The sequence below is a fragment of the Silurus meridionalis genome, chromosome 6 (genome assembly GCF_014805685.1).
Source record: "Silurus meridionalis isolate SWU-2019-XX chromosome 6, ASM1480568v1, whole genome shotgun sequence".
NCBI lineage: Eukaryota > Metazoa > Chordata > Actinopteri > Siluriformes > Siluridae > Silurus > Silurus meridionalis.
The window spans coordinates 13,803,156-13,821,731 of record NC_060889.1 but is presented as its reverse complement, the minus strand read 5'-3'; the positions used below and the strand labels follow the sequence as shown (position 1 = coordinate 13,821,731).

General features: G+C 37.2%; 1 protein-coding gene across 5 annotated transcripts in view; it reads right to left on the bottom strand.

The window, feature by feature from the left end:
- LOC124386991 (ADAMTS-like protein 1) overlaps nt 1-18,576 on the bottom strand; it is a 112,081-nt gene that overhangs the window by 8,547 nt on the left and 84,958 nt on the right. For 4 of the 5 annotated variants that reach the window (XR_006926064.1, XM_046851067.1, XM_046851069.1 and 1 more), the window contains 10 exons: nt 18,459-18,533; nt 16,589-16,746; nt 14,255-14,366; nt 14,035-14,173; nt 13,795-13,845; nt 13,130-13,334; nt 9,983-10,130; nt 8,576-8,657; nt 5,056-5,348; nt 1,746-1,875 (listed from right to left, as the gene is read on the bottom strand). Coding sequence is in view for 4 of the 5 variants with exons in the window: in XM_046851067.1 (XP_046707023.1) it covers nt 1,746-1,875; nt 5,056-5,348; nt 8,576-8,657; nt 9,983-10,130; nt 13,130-13,334; nt 13,795-13,845; nt 14,035-14,173; nt 14,255-14,366; nt 16,589-16,746; nt 18,459-18,533 (1,393 nt within the window). In the remaining variant the exon portion in view is untranslated. Of the gene's footprint in view, nt 1-1,745; nt 1,876-5,055; nt 5,349-8,571; nt 8,658-9,982; nt 10,131-13,129; nt 13,335-13,794; nt 13,846-14,034; nt 14,174-14,254; nt 14,367-16,588; nt 16,747-18,458; nt 18,534-18,576 lie in introns of those variants that run through there. The other variant, XM_046851071.1, reaches the window with a different exon arrangement.

Sequence of the window (18,576 nt, the reverse complement as noted above, 5' to 3'; positions counted from 1 at the left end):
GTATGCATGTTTTTCATTTTGACCTAGGGATGATTCTTGAATGTTGTTTCTAAAGAAAAAGTATTCAATATGATGGATTTTACAAAACTTACAAATTTATTGTAAAAAAAAAAACATGCTCCATCCAACAAATGGTTTTCATTTAGCAGACAAATGTGCAGCATATGTGGGAACATTGCTGTAAAAGAATCCCAGGTGGCTCCTCATGAAGCCTCTCATGAAGAGACAATGCCAAAGCCACATGTAAAACACAATACTTTTACACCTGTTTTGGCATAATTTGTGGAATTCAGTGTCTTCCTGGTAAGGCTGAAATGTTTACTAAATAAAAATAAAGAGGAATCTTCTATGACTAGAGATTTGGTTTGTGTTAAATAAAAAAAACAAAAAAACTTGAATGATAAACATATTTAGTTAATTTGCTTGCTTTGTATACATCTTTTGTCAATTATTATAATTGTTAATCAACTAAATCACATTTTCAAAGAAGATTTGTGTACTCTCACAGAAACTCGAGCCATAAGGTTCTATAATGAGCTTCCCATGATCTTGGTTAAATATCCACATAGTCACAGCATTGAGGATATAACAATCCCACTGGTGCCTTTGACCTGAGAGCCACCTCTTTAACTCTGATGGTGGCAACAACTAAAGTTGGAAGAGATGACCACCTCCAAGACCACCAGTGGTTAGCTTAAGCGCAGCAGGACACCACTGAAGCCTGGAAGCCAGTCTGGGTCTCCCCTGATGATATGACAGTTCAGGCTGGACGAAAAGCTGCAAATTCCCTTTATAAGGAAACAACTGAAGCATTGAAGGTGATGTTGAGGCCCAGTTATGGATTAACAGTGGCCAAAGGAAACAAGCAGAACACAAAGTTTGTTGTGCTTGAAAACAAAAGCAGCACTTGGAAAAACAGGCTAGAGAAAGGCAGAAGGCCTCTAGGTTTTTATGTCTGTGGCATGAGGTGTGAAAGCCCAGCACAGTGAGGCAGAGGGTTTGGTGGGCATTTTGGATTTTCCAACCATAGACCACTACATTTGCTACTTTACCATACAACAAAAGGACATAAATAAAAAATATCTTCAAAATCAAAGCTTCAAAATATCTTTCCACACTGGTTACTGCAAAATGCACAAGACAGTTATTTATTACTTAAACTGGTCTCTCCATTATCTGTCATTTATACTTTGTCATGGTAATACCTGCATTAGTGCTATCAATCAACCTATGAACCTATGCACACTTTTGCTCGCTGTTTGTTTCCTGTTTCCGATCATCCTTAAATGAAAATGAGTGGCTGGCTTTAGTGATGGATCCAGAAAATGTGTATGGCAGATGTGCCTTCGAGGAAAATACTAGTCTCTAAAATGCATAGCTTATATCTATAAAGAAAATGAAGAAACGTGGCAGCCTAGCTGACACTTTAGCACGGTTAAAATGCTGATAATGTTCAAATTTAGCAGGAGAGCAGTTCCCAGCCTCACACTTTAAAAAAAGAATGAATTTGTAGTTTGCACATTCTAAAAAAAACAACTCATTAGCCTTTTTATTGAATGTAAAACAAAATATTGATCTGCACAGCACTGTAGTTTCAACATCAAAAACATTGTATTTTAAACATTTGAACAAAATTAATATATATGGACCAAATCTACCTTTAAATCTCTCTCTCACACACACACACACACACACACACACACACACACACACACACACACACAATGACCAGTCCATTGTCTTACCTCGGAGGACAAGGTTCAGTATTGCAGGCCTGCACAAGTTGAAGAGGTCGCTGTGTGCTGACACACTCACTTTCATCTGAGGCTTCTCTCGTCTGCTTGTTCAAACATATCACCACTGCCTCTTTAATCCCTGGGGTGCAAATTATATATGTATGAAAAGCAAGAAGCCCTGTATTACCTTACATCTCCTAATATGAATGAATCCATCAACTCACTGAGTGACATTTCAAAAGGGATTATGGACATACCCTTAACCACATGTATTTCAACTACAGAAGTTTAGATATAGAAGTCATGTGAAATATAAGATGCATTTATCTATCCAGGTATCTTGTGTATTATGTCATGCTGTGTGGCAACCCAAGCCACTCACTATAGCAACTGGTATCATAGCAAATGGTTTCTCAGATGCACAGCAAAACAGCCCATTTATAATTTCTTATAATTACACCATTCTGTGGATGCTTGCCAGACATTACACTATTCCTGGAGCTGCTTTCCTTGCAGTAACTGTAACTGACTATACAAAACTATCATGATGGGAAGTGATTTTTTTGATTTAGTTCACACCAAACTAGGACAAGACCTCTTTATAAGGATATTAGAGGTGACATAACACAGAGATCATTACAGAAGGTCACAATGGGGTTGAAAGCAAGTTAGCTCGAGGTTAGCTGGCTGTCATTAAGGAAGGAAGTCCTAATTCTATACTATATGGATGTTAAGAGAGATAGAATGACAGGAAAGGAAAGACCTAACAAAAGGTCCTGGATAGAGAAAAAATTGAATTGTCTAGGTAAAAAAGGAGGACAAAGCACCACAAGGTGTTCATGTACTGGACCGTCAAAAAGCAAAAGCAGACGTCCGTGAGTGAATGCCACAGTGGAGTCGAGATTCTAGCTGGAGCGACTGTATTTAGCACAAAACGTTACAGTCACACATATGGTGCCAAAGCATAATTAGTGGTCTACATAAAATGACTCATTTAGCTGTAATCTAAACACCCCTTGATTAAGCTCAATGAACCACATGACATCAAAAGACTCCAGGTTGTGGAGTAACTAATCCAGACACAGTGGGTGCTAGATTCTAGATGTATGCAGGACATCATGTGATGCCCAGACCCAAATCAATGATTCATTAAGCCTTTAGCCTGTTAATGGTGTCCGAGACAATAATAAGCCTAGAAATTGTGTTTACCACATCAAAGCGGCAGTTAGTGTGATGCTACACAGGACTCCATTTTGTTAATGTGTGTGAGAGACAGAGAAAAACAGAGAGAGAGAGAGAGAGAGAGAGAGAGAGAGAGAGAGAGAGAGAGAGAGAGAGATACATAGCAAAAATAAAGTAGGCCGTTGATAATTGTGTAATAACATGTGAGAAAGAACAGAATACCAACACTTAAACCAAGGTATTTCGTGAAACAAAATGACACAGTGCTTTAGTACAAGGATCATGTTTAGAGGAGGTTCAGTTTTCCACAATTTCCATCTAAGAGGACTAGAAAGTCAAATAGTTTTAACGTAAGCAAATGCATAATATGAAGCATTTGGATTTATAGCTCTTCTTACATGTAGTCCTCGCATTCTTCACACCAGTATTACTTACACGATAGTCTAGCTGTTTCTAGTCCACCTGTGTATAGTTAAACACAGTAATTGTGCACAAGAACAAACACAGATGAGCTGATTTAATTTGTTGATTGTGTTTTCTTTGTCCTGAAAAAAGTAAATAATACTGAAATATCATGGTTTATATTATATATTACAATATATAGGTGTGAAACAACATCACTCTGTGTATCTATTTAGTGCCTTTAATATCCTTATACGTTTCTCTTTTCAGAAATTGGTCACGACCTTTCCCTGAGTTTCTCTTTTTTTTTTAAGAATTGAATATGAATGCTGGGTAAACACACAGAGGTAGAAATGGCATCACTATCAAGGTGATCTCTGACAGTTCCTCAACCTCATCTACATCATTGGAGTTTATAACTAGCGAAAAATACGGAACAACCGAATAGGAAAAAAAGAATAAGAGTATTCAACAAGAAAAATAACCTGAAAAACTACAGACACGGACAGTAACACATGTACAAATGACAAAATAATACTTTCAACCATGATCCAAAAATATAAAACAACATCAACTCTAAGATGTACGCACAAATAGATGTGCCAAAGAATGACCTCAGAGTGCTCCTCTATAGATATAAACAACTCTTAATCCTTAAGAACAGTCATGTTGCTGAAAAGTACACGAGAAAGCATTTAGAGTTGTGGCATATAGTCATATTGACATATAAAATCAAGATTAATGCGTATCGAAGTCATGCAAGGAAGAAAGTATATAGATAAATGGACCTATTCGGGGTCCAAGGCATAAGCAGCACATCTGTAAAACATCACAGCGTAGGCAACGTAAGCTGCTTGTGGAATTGTTCACTGGTCTTTATTAATGATATGACCGATGACAGCAGTGCAGGATGAACTCTGAAATGTACAAAAGCAATCTACACTGATCAGATCCAGCTAAAAGTCTCAAAAGTCAGTCAACAGCACTTTACATAGCAGCAGGATGAACACCCAAAAAAAAGTTTTTTTTGTTCAGAGCTAAAGTTTGAAATATTCTTTGCTGGCCAAGTTGATCATATAACCTGAACCCTGAATTTATGATGTTAAATTTCTCTTTATGGAATCCTTCAGAACTACAGAAAGTGCACATTTGCATGACCTTTACACCCATATGTGGGCCTTTGTCAAACAGTGTTGGAAGGACACAATTGTCTAAAATGCCCTTAAATGCAGTATGTTTTTCACTAGACCTCTTTTCAGCATGATGATGCTCCGGTGCACAAAACAAGATTGCCTTCATGGAGCTTGCTTTGTGCACCAGGGCATCATCATAGCCATGGTTGGAGTCAAAGATCTTGGACCTCAACCTTACTTGGACCTCTTTGGGATGTCCTGAAACACTGCACCCCAGCACTCTTTATCAAACATTACTTTCCAACCACATCTTGTGGCTGAATGAGCACAAATCCCTACAGCCATATTACAAAATCCAGTGGAAAGCCTTCCCTGAAAAGTGGAGGTTATTAAAAGAGCAAAGATGGTATAAACGTGAAATGGGAAGCTCAACATCTATGTGTAGGTGTGATGGTCAGGTGTCCATAAACCTTTGGCCATTAATTGTATATGAAGTTCATATATGCCAAACACAATTTCTATAAAATCTTAGCTACTTATATTTGACAAAGTACTAATTTTCTAGTCTAGCAGTTCAGACTAGGCACAACCACATTGCTCACCTCCACCACACATCTCGGAGCATTCAGTAAACCCATCATACTCCCAGTCATGTAGCTCCTCTTGCTCTGTAGCTGTGTTTCTAATTCTCTCACTCTCCTGCTCAGTTCTCACTCCAGAGCAGGGTGTGCGGTAACAGGGTTGCATTTCTGGGGGCTTCTGTCCTTCACACTCATCATCTGGAAGATCAGCAACTGTCTGGGAGAAGGAGAGCAACACCTGACACTTCACTGTCCGCCTCTGTATGCCAGCACCACATGATCTACTGCAGGGCCCCCAAGTGCCTCGGATGAACCTGTGAAACAAATTGACACAAAACACACTCTGATGTGAAATTATAACGCGAACTGACAGTAGTAAAAGCCAATCTGGGTTCCTTCTGGCACTCGCTTTCTTTTCACACATTTTAGTTATTTACAGCTAAGTTCATAAACTGCACTTATTTCTCACATCCAGCTGTTATTGCAATTCTTTAAACAGCTGTAACATATTAAAGCAGAACACTCTTGAATAAATTGCTTTGATGCATGCTTCCTCACAGTTAAGAGTCAAACAGAAAAGTAAAAAAAAAAACATGAAATCATTGTTTTTATAGCTTCTCTTGAAGCAAGCATTTCCTGTTGTCAACCCGAGAGGCAGAACAGCTACATATTGATTTGTTAAAAAAACCTTAAAGGTATGACCAAACTGGCAATAAATCCTGGAAGCCATCCAATTAGATAACAGTTAAAAATTTCAAAGGTTCTTCAAACAGTACATTGCTGATAGAATAAAAAGGTAATACCAGCATGACCATTATTGAAGATAGTATGATCGTCTCTGCTGTCACTCTTTATCACATCAGCTCTTTAGGCATGTAAGAAGAGTGAAGTCAAAAAGTCTCAGTGCCTTCTGGGAAGCATTATATAAAACAATCTAAAAGAAGACTTTACACATATGGCCTACTAAATGTATTACTGCCATTTGATTATCTTATGAAAGCCCAGACACCATTATATGCCAGATTCCTTAGCTGTTGAAGGTCCATCAAGTCAATTTCCTTTTGAGTGATCAAAACTCTCATTAAAATCACAAGCCAATCTGGGGTTCTACTCTGCAGGTCTTCATGTATCTGCATCAAATATAAATATCAGTAAAATAAAAATGTGTAAAGATGATGAAAATACTTTAGCTGTCATAAACTGCTTAAATCAAATTACAATGCCTTGTCACCTTGAAGGAAAGTCTGATCGTGTGGATATACCTGAGTCAAGAACTGAAACTGTTTTATGATGTTCTCTATTTCAGGGTTTCAAGTGACTTTTGCTGTCTTACCTGCTGGGAGCCCATTACTGTGATCATGACTCTTAGGATGTCATGCACATTTTTTGCTGTGAAGCCACAGCACAAGCATGCTTCCCATTTTTATGATCCAGTGCACTGAGAAAAAAATAACTACCGGTAGGTTTGGATGCTTGACAACTAGCACCCTTGTGTTTTTTTTTTTTTTTTTTTTTTACAACATCCTGCAAGATGCATCCAAAATTTTGTTTAATGCATCAACAATGAAACATCCCGTCAGGCTACATTTCCCTCAATACACATACTTATTTTATGTGAGAATCTTACTCTTATATCTCATAACATCCATGAGGCCTGTTGACAGTAAAAGACAAAATATCTATTGTCTATCATGGTCAAATAGCTAAACTCGGGTGATATGTTTTAGTCTTGACCTTCGCGAGTAATTTCGACAGTGGTTTAGAGTGTATTTGAAGAAACGGCAAGCTTAAATCTTGGCAGCAGAGGTGCAATAAGTCTAACACAGGAATTTCCTTCTTGTTCCGTTCGCATCCGTACGCCTGCGCCCATATGGCAGGCAGATATTGTTGTTGGCTTCTGGGCGACAGCATATTATATGCTGTTATTTATGTGCTTTGGGGGGAAGACATGGCTCTTGCAAAGAGCAAAATCATATGCTTTTGCAATGGACAATTCTCTCACCCTGCATAACTCTCAAAAAAAAAGAAGAAAAAAAAAAACGAGTAAAAAAAAAAAACAGGTCAGCAGTGCTAAAACGTGAAGCATCATCTACTGTAGCATAGATCAAAGTTAAGGTCTTACAAAGCTGATTGTATACACATGGTTTATAATTTTTTTCTAGATTTCTGCAAAGCATGTAGCCATGGAATTGTTTTACTGTACCAGCATTATTAAATATGTTTATTAAGTTATAGTGATATAGAGTTGGAGAAGAGGACGGCAAAATGCATATGAAACAGAATCCAACCATTGCATCCAATCCAGTTCCTCCCTTATGAGTTAAAGAATTTCTTTAAATCTCAACTGTTACTGCATTGTTGAAATGAATTAAATGAATTCTTAGGCTCATATAAATCAACCCTTGCCTCAAAATGGCATAAAGTCATACAATAACAAAGGTCTCCAAGAGAGAAACACATGCCTGCCATATTCTACTTTTTTTTTTTTTTACTTTAAGCAACATGCATGACCAGCAGCAGTGCTAGTTAAGGCTACTTCAACTTTATCTACAGCAAATTCAGCCACTCAAAGTTCAACTTAAGTATTCATGCTTTCTTTGACTGAGACTAACATGCATGCTAAAGCGTCACAGTTACCCCTTTAGCCCCTCAATTTAATGTTAAAAATATAGCACTGTAAATCACTGCGTTCTTGTAGTGCATGAGAAGACACCATCGTTCAGCTCTACTCATCTGTACAAATCATCTTCTGCCCACAAAAAACTAATGGTTTCTACAGAACATCAGCTCATAAATAGTTATGGGCTCCTCTTTCCGCCGACTAAATTTTAAGTTCACACTATTTTTACCAGTCTCTTCATTTAACCCTTTAAATTACTAGGCCCAGTCAGTTTCATTCTTACACACTTGCTATTTTATACATTTTCTTATGTATATGACTGTGTATGACTCTCCAAGTGACCTAAAACTGACATGAGCAAATAGAGATTGGCACTTAAACCTCCAGGAAAGCAGAATTCCCATATCAGAAGTCTACTGAACCAGCACTCAAACAGTATCAGTGTAGTAACAAACGTTTTAGTAGTTACTGAAATTAAAGCTTCAAGCTCGGATTTTAAGGAGTAAGTACCAGCAGTGAGATCTGATTTAAAGAGGGACTTAATAAAATTCTTCTTCGAAGAAATCTCTAAAAAACAACTTTATAGACTTTCTATATAGACTTCATTAATTTCTTCAACTTTCTAAAGTCAATTGTAAAATATTACAGAATATTGCAAACAATTGCAAATTATTACATTCTTTATACATTACAGCTGATCACAGTAAAACTGATAGGAACAGTATAAAGTTATCAGCTTAGAATTTGTGAGTATGGCTATGAAGGAATAAGGGGCTAAAAAGTAACAATGAGTTCAAAAGTGGATTCATCATTCATTCATCATTCACCTTTGAGAGCAGAAAGTCTAATACATTTTATTACAAGTCTTTACCATCTTCAGTTAAGATAGTTTACAGTAGTTTTGAAACTTAATACACCTACGTCGGTTCCTCCAATATGGGCATATCTTCAAGTTCTATAGCTTGCTTGAACCAAGGTGGCTTCGCTTCAACAGGCAGCTTCTCTGAAAAAAGTTCAAATAATAAAACCTTGTTCAGTGTTTCAAGAATTATGATAGCTGTTGCTAATAGACAACAGTCTAGATAACTCTGAGTGTGATCGGGTATTTTAGTCAAATCATATCACACATAAGATGTTTACACTGCATCCAGAAAGTATTTACAGTGCTTCACTTTTTCCACATTTGGTTATGTTACAGCCTTATTCCAAAATGGATTAAATTCATTATTTTCCTCGAAATAATACAAACAATACCCAATAATGACAATGTGAAAGAAGTTTGTTTGGAAGCTTTTCAGATTTATTAAAAATGAAAAACTATTAAATCACACATTCACAGCCTTTGCCTTTGGTCCCAATGAGCACAGTGGCCTCTGTTATCTTTAAATGAAAGAAGTTTGTAACCACCAGGACTCTTCCTAGAGCTGGCCGACTGGAAAAACTGAGCAATCGGGGAGAAGGACCTTAGTCAAGGAGGTGAGAAGAACCTGATGGTCACACTGAAAGAGCTCCAGCATTTCTTTATTGAGAGAAGAGAACTTTACAGAAGAACAACCATCTTTTTACAGCACTTCACCTATCAGGCCTGCTTTGGTAGAATGGCCAGACGGAAGCAACTCCTCAGTAAAAGGAACATGACAGCCCGCCTGGAGTTGAAGTGAGAAGCAAAGATTGAGCTCTTTTGCCTGAATGCCAAACGTCATGTCTGGAGGAAACTAGGCACCACTCATCACCTGGCCAATACCATCCCTAGAGTGAAGTATGGTGGTGGCAGCATCATGCTTTGGGAATGTTTTTCAGCAGCTGGAACTGGGAGACGATTCAGGATCGAGGGAAAGATGAATGCAGCAATGTACAGAGACATCCTTGATGAAAACCTACTCTAGAGTGCTCTGGACCTCAGACTGGGCTGACGGATCATCTTCCAACAGGACAACGACTTAAGCACACAGCCAAGATAACAAAGGAGTGGCTACGGGACGACTCTGTGAATGTCCTTGAGTGACCCAGACAGAGCCCAGACTTGAACCCAATTGAACACTGGTGCCAAAAGTGCTTCAACAAAGTATTGAGCAATGGCTGTGAATACTTATACGTGTGATTTATTTTTTTTCTTCATGTTTTATCTTTAATAAAGATTTCAAACAGAATAGTTTTTTCATGTTGTCATTATGGGGTATTGTTTGTAGAATTTGAGTAAATTAATGAATTGAATCTATTTTTAAATAAGGCTGTAACATTACCAAAATGTGGAAAAAGTGAACCGCTGTGAATACTCTTCGGATGCACTGTATTAGGTACAAGCAGGGTAAATGCAACACTGTTTACCTGCAGGCTTGTAGCAGGGAACAGGAACCAGACAGTCTTCCTTTATGTGTGGCTTGGTGATAGGATTGCAACCGCCAGCATGCAGCCCTCTGTGATCAATGCACAGAACCACTCTATAACGCAGGCCCTGTCCACAAGTTACTGTGCACTGGTAATGACACACACACACACACACACACACACACACACACACACACACACACACACACACACACACACACACACAGACTGACTTAATGCACATATAACCAAACAAGCCCTATTAAAATGTCACTGCAAGCTACTCATTACATACAGTCACATTACACACAGACACATGCTGTCTAAAGGGTTAAAGGGTGAGCTTTTAGCAGGATCGGTGGGTGCACATAAAGATTTAAAAGCTAAAGAATGACTAAAAGACACTATAAAACCTAGCAATGTTAATTGGCTTTATTGTTCCACATCTAAGTCATTTGTTATGAATAAAATAATGAGGTCTTTAGTATTCGCTTAGCATTTAAAGTCACCTGTTTATGTTTTTGCAAGGGTCACATAATTAGTGACAATCCACAAAATTGCCTTGTAAGAAAAGAAGCAGAAGTGCACTTGAAGTAAAGGTAATATCATCTTACACCTGCTAAAAAGGTGTTGTGAAAAAAACAAGTTAAGTAGATTTTGAAGGAAAATGGTTAAAGATCAACTTGCCACAGTTTGGTGATGTTCCGACCATGTCAGGCTGTGCATTAAATTATGGCCACGAATGTTGCAAAAGAGCATAAACATAAAAATGACTTGTGCCCAAGCAAAATGGCAACACACTAATTTTAACCAATAACTTATGCTTGTGTTAGTATAAAAAATGCCCCTAATATTTTTAACTGCAGAAAAGAATGACTAAGTCAGCTAATAAGTCAGGAAATGTGCAGAAATTCTGCTGTTCTAGCATTGTAAAAATAAATAAGTCAGCAGTTGTAAATGCTACTCCATCATTATAGAATGATTATGCCACTAAAGTAACATGAGTTACATACATTAGGTAAGGTTTGCATCATGTATATTATAAGGTCTGAAAACCACAAAGCAGATGCTGGCATCTGATATGCACAATGTAGTAATTATAGCTTCTTTACTGATAACATGAAAATAGAACCATTTTCCATGTTTAAAAAAAAGAAAGAAACCTAAACACTCTGGATACTTCTAAAATACTTTTGAAAAATATCTTTAGCCAATACAAGCTTTAAAAAAAAAAAGATTTAAAAAGAAGAATTGTCAGGGGAAACAAAATCCCAATGAAGGCCGCAAATCTGGGTTAATTAATTCTTGGTTATTTTGTTTTGAAAGGAAATTTACTCTTGAAACAGAGAAAAAACAACAACCGCAAGATAATCAAACGTGGTTCTGATCATGTGGAACGTATACTCAGCTCCTTATTTTAGAATAAGTTAATAAAGCATATCATGTTTTTGTTCTTAATAATGTGACACAGAATGTTTGCCTTGTTTTGATCCTAGATTGAACTTTTGTTAATCTTTTGAAGAGCAGAGGTGGGAAGTAATAAAAGTACAAATTCTTCATTACAGTATTTAAGTAGATTTTTTTGGTATCAGTACTTTTCTTCACAACTTTATTTTTGGACAACTTTTTACTTTCACTCATTACATTTTTTACATAAATAGCTGTACTTTCTACTTCTTACATTTTCAATTTTTTTTTTTTTACTGTGCTGTAATGTATATGTTCGAATTCATCCCAAAGTTGTTCATTAAGGTTGAGGTCAGAGCTCTAAAGCAGGACAACCAAGAGAAAATTTAAGGCTACTGCTTCCAAAGACAGCCATACACAATTTTGTGGTAGAAGTTTGGGAAAGAAACCAATAATGCTGGAAATTTCAGATGTCCCAATAAAGTTGTCCATACATTATTGTTGTCTATACAGTATACATATAATTTGGTTGGTGCTTCTTGCATACAATGCTACATGAGTTAAATAATGGAGTAGAGTACATTTTTTAAATCTTTTTTTCTCCTTTGAATAATTAACACATTACTAGTGATGAATGAAGACTGGGTTCAGAGATATATTAACAGATAATGTGATAAAAAAAATGTGAGTTGCAGGAAATGTGGGATATTTACCATTTACCATAAGGCCAAGCTGTTACAGGCTTTTAACATGGACCAGAACAAAACCCAAGGGGGAGCAATTAAGTTCTTGGTACAATAAGGTGCTTAAATGACTATTTCTGTTCAAGGGAAATATGTGCTAGACCGTGGGAAAAATCTATCGGGACACAAACTTCTTTCATTACATCTACAAGATCACTCTGTGCAGGTCCTTAGAATAAATTTCCCTAACCATGTGTATTATATATTTATGCCTTATGGATGTTAATTTAGATGTAATTGTGTTAAGTGCCTTTAATAGGAGTTCACCACAAGTCCAGCTAGAAACCAAACAGGATATTGCCATTTAGTTCATGCTAAATAATACACCAGATTAAACACAGCCCCCTGAATATAAGAATAGTCAATATTTACATGTTAAAATAATTTTACAGGTAGGTTGATTTAGTGATATTTATAGCTATATTCAGAAATGATATATGCTGCATGTTATGAGGATTTAATGCAGAAATGAAGCACATCTGCAATTATAATTCAACCATAAATTCAGACTTATTTGTATGTGTGAGGCAAAAAAGATTTTTCAGTTACTTGTGATTCAGATATTTAAATTACATAAATGTTTTTTGTAAGTAAGTGACATTATTAAACCGTTCTATGTTACTACTATATGCCACAATCAAAGTTTTTTGTTTCAGATTATAAATACACTTAAAAGAAACCTATGGAATTCGGAAAACAGCATCCAAATGCAAAGATGTATTAATAGTATTACTTGAATGCTGTAAAACATCCCATGCACTCATTATAATTTCATGAGCTTGATTAACTTATTTTTACATATTTATATACTTTTTGCTCCTGTGCTTCTAGTTCACCAGGCAGAAAAACTGATGTGCTAGATCATGTACAACATGATAAGCTGCTAAATAATGCTAAATAAGTATAATAAATATGTTTTTTTATTATTATTAAAAAGAAGTTTTTCAATAAATTGCCAATGTATAGTTGAGAATAGAACTAAATAAATTTTAATTACCGGTGACCATTCCTGTGCAATCCATGTGGGACAGTCAAAAGTGTTGCACGATTGCACAATGGATGCCTTGGATGCGTACAGACACTTCCATTCATCCGTGGGAGTGATGTTTCCCTGCAAGTCTTCTTCCACACATGAGACGGAACGACTTTGAACTCCCCCACCGCAGGATGTAGAACAGGCAGTCCATGGGCTGCTCTCCCATCTCACATTAGAGATTTCAGAGTTTAAACGGAACTTTTAAATTTTAGTTTGATGTTAGTAATAAACACATTACATTTTTCAAAATCACAGTGGTGCTTTAGAAATTAAATCAAAGAGCAAGCAATATTGGCATGCGCAAGAAAGCCTGAATTCCCCCAAGCAGTTCACTTCTGATTTGCTGAAAGGCCATACTGCAGCCTCACTGGGTTAAAGCATCTGCACTGACTACTGCAAAAGGACTGAAAGCCTTCAGTGTCTCAGTCTGGCTTTAGGCCCAGTGAGTGCTTCATTGAAATAGAATGTAAAACCTCTGGCTCTCTGCTATTGTGGAAGAGAACTTGAAATGTTACTCTGCAAAGACAGGCTGAGATGAACTAGAAAGCTGGCCAGGACTGAAAAGTTTTGGGCAGGCCAAGGAAAAAGTGCAGCAAAAAAACCTAAGTGGAAGTCAAAGTGCATACCGAGGCAGTGGGTGGTAGAGGTCATAGGGCATTATTTGCTTGTAGCCATCACTAGAAATTGGACAATGTGACATACACACACACACACACACACACACACACACACACACACACACACACACACACACAAAACAATGACATTTGGGTTAGATATAATCCACAGATGCCAACATTAATTAAACGATAAAGAACAGTTAATCATCTAATCCTTCAGATTGTGTAACAGTTTTAATTGCCCACCTAACAGGACAAGGGTCCATGTTGCACTCCTGCAGTCTGGGTTTGAGCTTGACATTCTCAGGGTAATAATGGCAATACTGGTCCACCACCACACGATTACTACGCAGGTCAAAGCACTCTGCTGAAGTCAGCTGATACCCTGGGTACATAATAAATTAGGTGAATTTGCAGAACTCACAAGCAAAAAAACTGTTTATATAAATTCAAAGCTTTTTTTTACCACCACCACAAGTTACAGAACAGGGGAAGAAGTCGGTCTCTCTCCACCGATGAATAATCGGCTGGTAATAGATAAACTGCACCACACTGTCTACACCGCTGGCATAACGAACCTGTTTAAATGAAGTTAAAGATTGAAAAAAAAAAGAAATGATTTAGTATGGGTCAGAATAATACACAACATCTCAAACCTATGTGAAATGATTATTTGCAAACCTCGCAAGCATGTAGAAATACAATAATGACATCAGCTCTTGGGAAACAACAACTCGGAACACAATTACTGACAAATGTCTTCAATTTCTGGTCGAAAAATAGACAGAGTATGCCTGGTTTCCATAATGTGCAGTTCCACTGAACCCAATTAGTTATGACCAGCTGCAATTCTTTATTTTATTTATTTATTTATTTATTTTTTGGGAAAGAGGCTCACCACTGTATCATAAGTTCGACAGTGGGAGCAAGCACCTCGATTCCTGAAGAGATTTTTGTTTTGTTTGTGACTTGATTTGAGAATAAGTGTTTGAGGAGATAGAAGAGGAAAAAAAGCTATGGTATAGCGATATATTCACATGCTGCATATTATGAATAACAGTGTTTAGCCATTGTTGTATGCAGTAATAACAATATCAGCTGCACAAACAAAACATGGACCAGCCTTACAGCATATGCATAATGGATATGTGAAAAAAATCTCCTTTGGAAGCATTACTTTGTGATCAGAAATTACAAAGCTAGTATTATCTTAAGGCTTGCTGTCATCCATCAAAAGAGTGAGCCAATCACACTATCGCTGAGGGGGGTTAAGATGTGCCGGTGCTTTGAGTGATGCTCATGAAGCCTGGGATTCGGCACAAAGCCAGCAGGACCCCTGCTCTATACACACTCATGCTTTTGAAGTACATTCTCCCATTACGGACAGCTTGAATGGCTGTGGTTACAATGCCACGAGTCTCTGATAAAGACACCTGGTATTAATTTAACTTTAGTTAACAGACTTTAGTTACACCATGTTGCCAGTGCATAATGTACTAAATAGGTTCAGGCTATCAATGTCACACTCTCAGAGAATCTAAGGTTTGTTTTTACCTTCTTGTCACCTAGAAAAGCTCAATAGTGTTAAGACTCAAACATTAACAGAGTTCTGTTCTTTTCTAGTTCATGACCAAGCGTAAATAAACTTCCGAGACCTTTCACATTCTTTAGAAGTGACAGAAGTGTTTTATCAAATGGTAAGATATCACTCCCCATACATCCTTACTGAGCCAGGCCTGGAGCTGGGTAAAACACCCACCATCTCTAAAATTCATCCCCTAATAAAGCCATGTATTGAAACCATACGCTGGCCAAACCCCCCACTTGAATGTGTAAGCTTCCTCTCAGACCCCTTTTTAGTCCCAGATGGGTTGTGTCACAAGCCATTTGAGAATTTTTGGATCTTAATCATTTATTGGTTAAGAAGAATGAAATTCAAACCATCAAGGAGATTTCAAAGTCATTTTTTTTCATGCCAGGAACGGTACACTAGAGACTGGTGTACAGAGTTGCATCTTATGTCAATTACATTTACATGGGAAATAAATTTTCAAATACTTACAAAGTTTTCATAAAATGATTTCCAGGAAAGGGTAGGTAAAAACAATGCATGAATCGTGGAGAACGGGTTACAGGAACTGAACAATTCACACATTTATTTACAATGGAATCTCTGTCTGGCTTGTTTTAATGACTTTTTATTCCACTTTTCTCAGCTTTCCCAAAAAGGTTTGTGATATGAGCTGGCAATCTTCCTGGTATCAAATTAGAAAATTAGGCATTTACTGCTTCTCAGATTTCTGTCTCCAACATTCCTATTTATTGTGTTATTTCGGATGAATTTTAGAGGGAAGAGAATTGTTTTTTCTGGCATTTTCCAACTGCTGGCTGCTTCATTTCAAATTGGCTATTCCATTAAGTCCATGACAGCCAGCACATTAATCTAGGGAGCTACTTAACAAACTGGGTAAAAGCAGAGGCGTAATAATTGTTGGGTGGCTGTCGGCCAGGAATCTAATTTGTTTCTAAAGGGAGTTAGGGGTGAGTTCACCAGAGAACTCCAATGTGATAAGGGAAACTCATAATTATCCATGGTACTGTATGCTTGCTCCATTTCTGAGATCTTGCATGTGCCTCATTCTGGCAAAGCATACAGTATTTGTTAAAAGATTTATTTATCTAAAAATGAGCATTAAATAGGGAATGTAAAATTTATACTAAACCTGAATAACAGTGACTAGAACAGTAGCTTTTTCAAATACAGAAGATGCAATACTATATAGACTGATTAGTGCCTTACTTTGATGGTAAAGTCAGCCTCTAGTGGCCCGACGATTCTAAGGATCTCCTTGTCAGTGAGCTTCTGGAAGTCAATGATTGTGTTCTGTAAGATGTATTGCTTGGTTCCATCCAGAGAAAGCTCCCCCTTTATCCCCTGCAAGGTCTTACTCTCCAGATCTAGAAACAAAATCAACAATCTACTGATGGCAACAATGTGTCAAATGTTTGACTCATGCAAAATCTACACAGCTTTAGCAGTATGCATCACCCTATATGACATGAATATAAATTCTATAATTGAATCTCTTACTCTCTCACTTTCATTAGCATAATCAGAATTAGAAACAAAAAGAGATAAACATAAACAATTCCTTTCTCCATTAAAGTAAAAACAGGAAGAAAATGCATTCTGATTGCATTCTGACATCGTTCAGATGTACTAAGCAGTTTGTGCCCATTTTCAGGCATAACTTTGAACCTTGCATTTTATGTACTTCAACTGAGTGCAAGCAAATGTGCTCATGGCAGCATGCAAAGTCCACTTCTCTCCCTTCTAAACTTTTATTCGAGCAACAAGTCCTCACTACAAGAAAGCACAGAGAAATAGAAAGCAAAGCTGATCATGTGTTCCTTCTTACCTTAACTGCCTCTTATAAATTGTCATGCATGTTGTATCGAACTGTCTAGTCAGTGTTGCCAGGTGTGTGGGTTTTCCCCTAAAAGCTTTTAAACTGCCAGCATGGGTTATTTATTCTCACCGATATTTTTATATATTATATATATTATATATACAAAATGTGCAAAATTACAAGATCATTTTATGACCCTGGTGAAAGAAACTATGTGCTTTACTAGCTTAATAATTTTATCACACAGATCTGGTAACCGTTATCATACATCACAGACACTTGCATCAATTTCCCCATGTCTACCGAACAAACTAGACACATTAAGCATTTTTTTGCTCTTTGACACTTTCCCAATGTTAAAGAAACTACACACAAGCACAGGAAATATCAAATAGAGTTTATATTGCAGACTTCTACCTTTGTTATTTAGCACACGGATTAAAAAGACAACAAATTTTTGTACTAGTAATGATTTTGCTTGGCTTTGTTCTGTCTGGGCTTTTCCAGGCAATGGCAGATCACTTGAAGTGTGTATTGCTTTGCTCCCTTCATAACATGACCCGAAGTCAACCTTCGATTTATGGGGTCTTGTCTTAATCCAGTGTGGACATTTACAAAATACCAAGTGGGAACAAAAACCCTCCAAGAGTATCAGCTGTTGCCAACAGCCAGCTGGTTACTATTTGGTTGCCCGCAGTGAGAAACCTGCCAAAAATGTGTTCATGAGAAAAGCAACGTTGCTGCATCTTCAGAAAGAAACTTTTCACTGGCTGTGATGAGAATAATGAAAGGATGGAAGACATTTGTTTTAGATTTTATGCCATATTATGCGGATGGCTGCCAACATCTTGATATCATTGATACAATCCTTGAACGTCTTTAAATGCAAGTGAACTGCAATGTAAAATGAACTCTCTCTTTCTAAACTGGTGTCACCAATTGGGGGTGAATTACTTGAACTATTGGTGAACAACATCGCAAATCATAAATTGGTATTAAAATGAAAACTCACTATTATATAAATCTCTTGAATTGATCAGTAGCATGTCACACAGTTTTTTAATTTTCCTAAGAGCCATCCGCAACATTTGCTCATTCACTGATTCTAGCTGTTTAAAATGTCTCTATTTATCGCCAAAAAGTTCACCATGGAGTACCCTCTTTCTTATGCTGCATTTACACATATGCAACATGATTATTTGAAAAGAAATCTTTATCTTCTCAGTTCTAAATGGAAGCCCTGAACCTACCAAGACTTACACAAGTGATCCGGGCCTTTCAGAACCAAGCGCACATGACGACTTCCATAAGGAATAACAATCACAGTGTCCTCAGCTGGGGGAAAGAGAAAAAAAAGCAGGAAGGAATGATTAAAGGA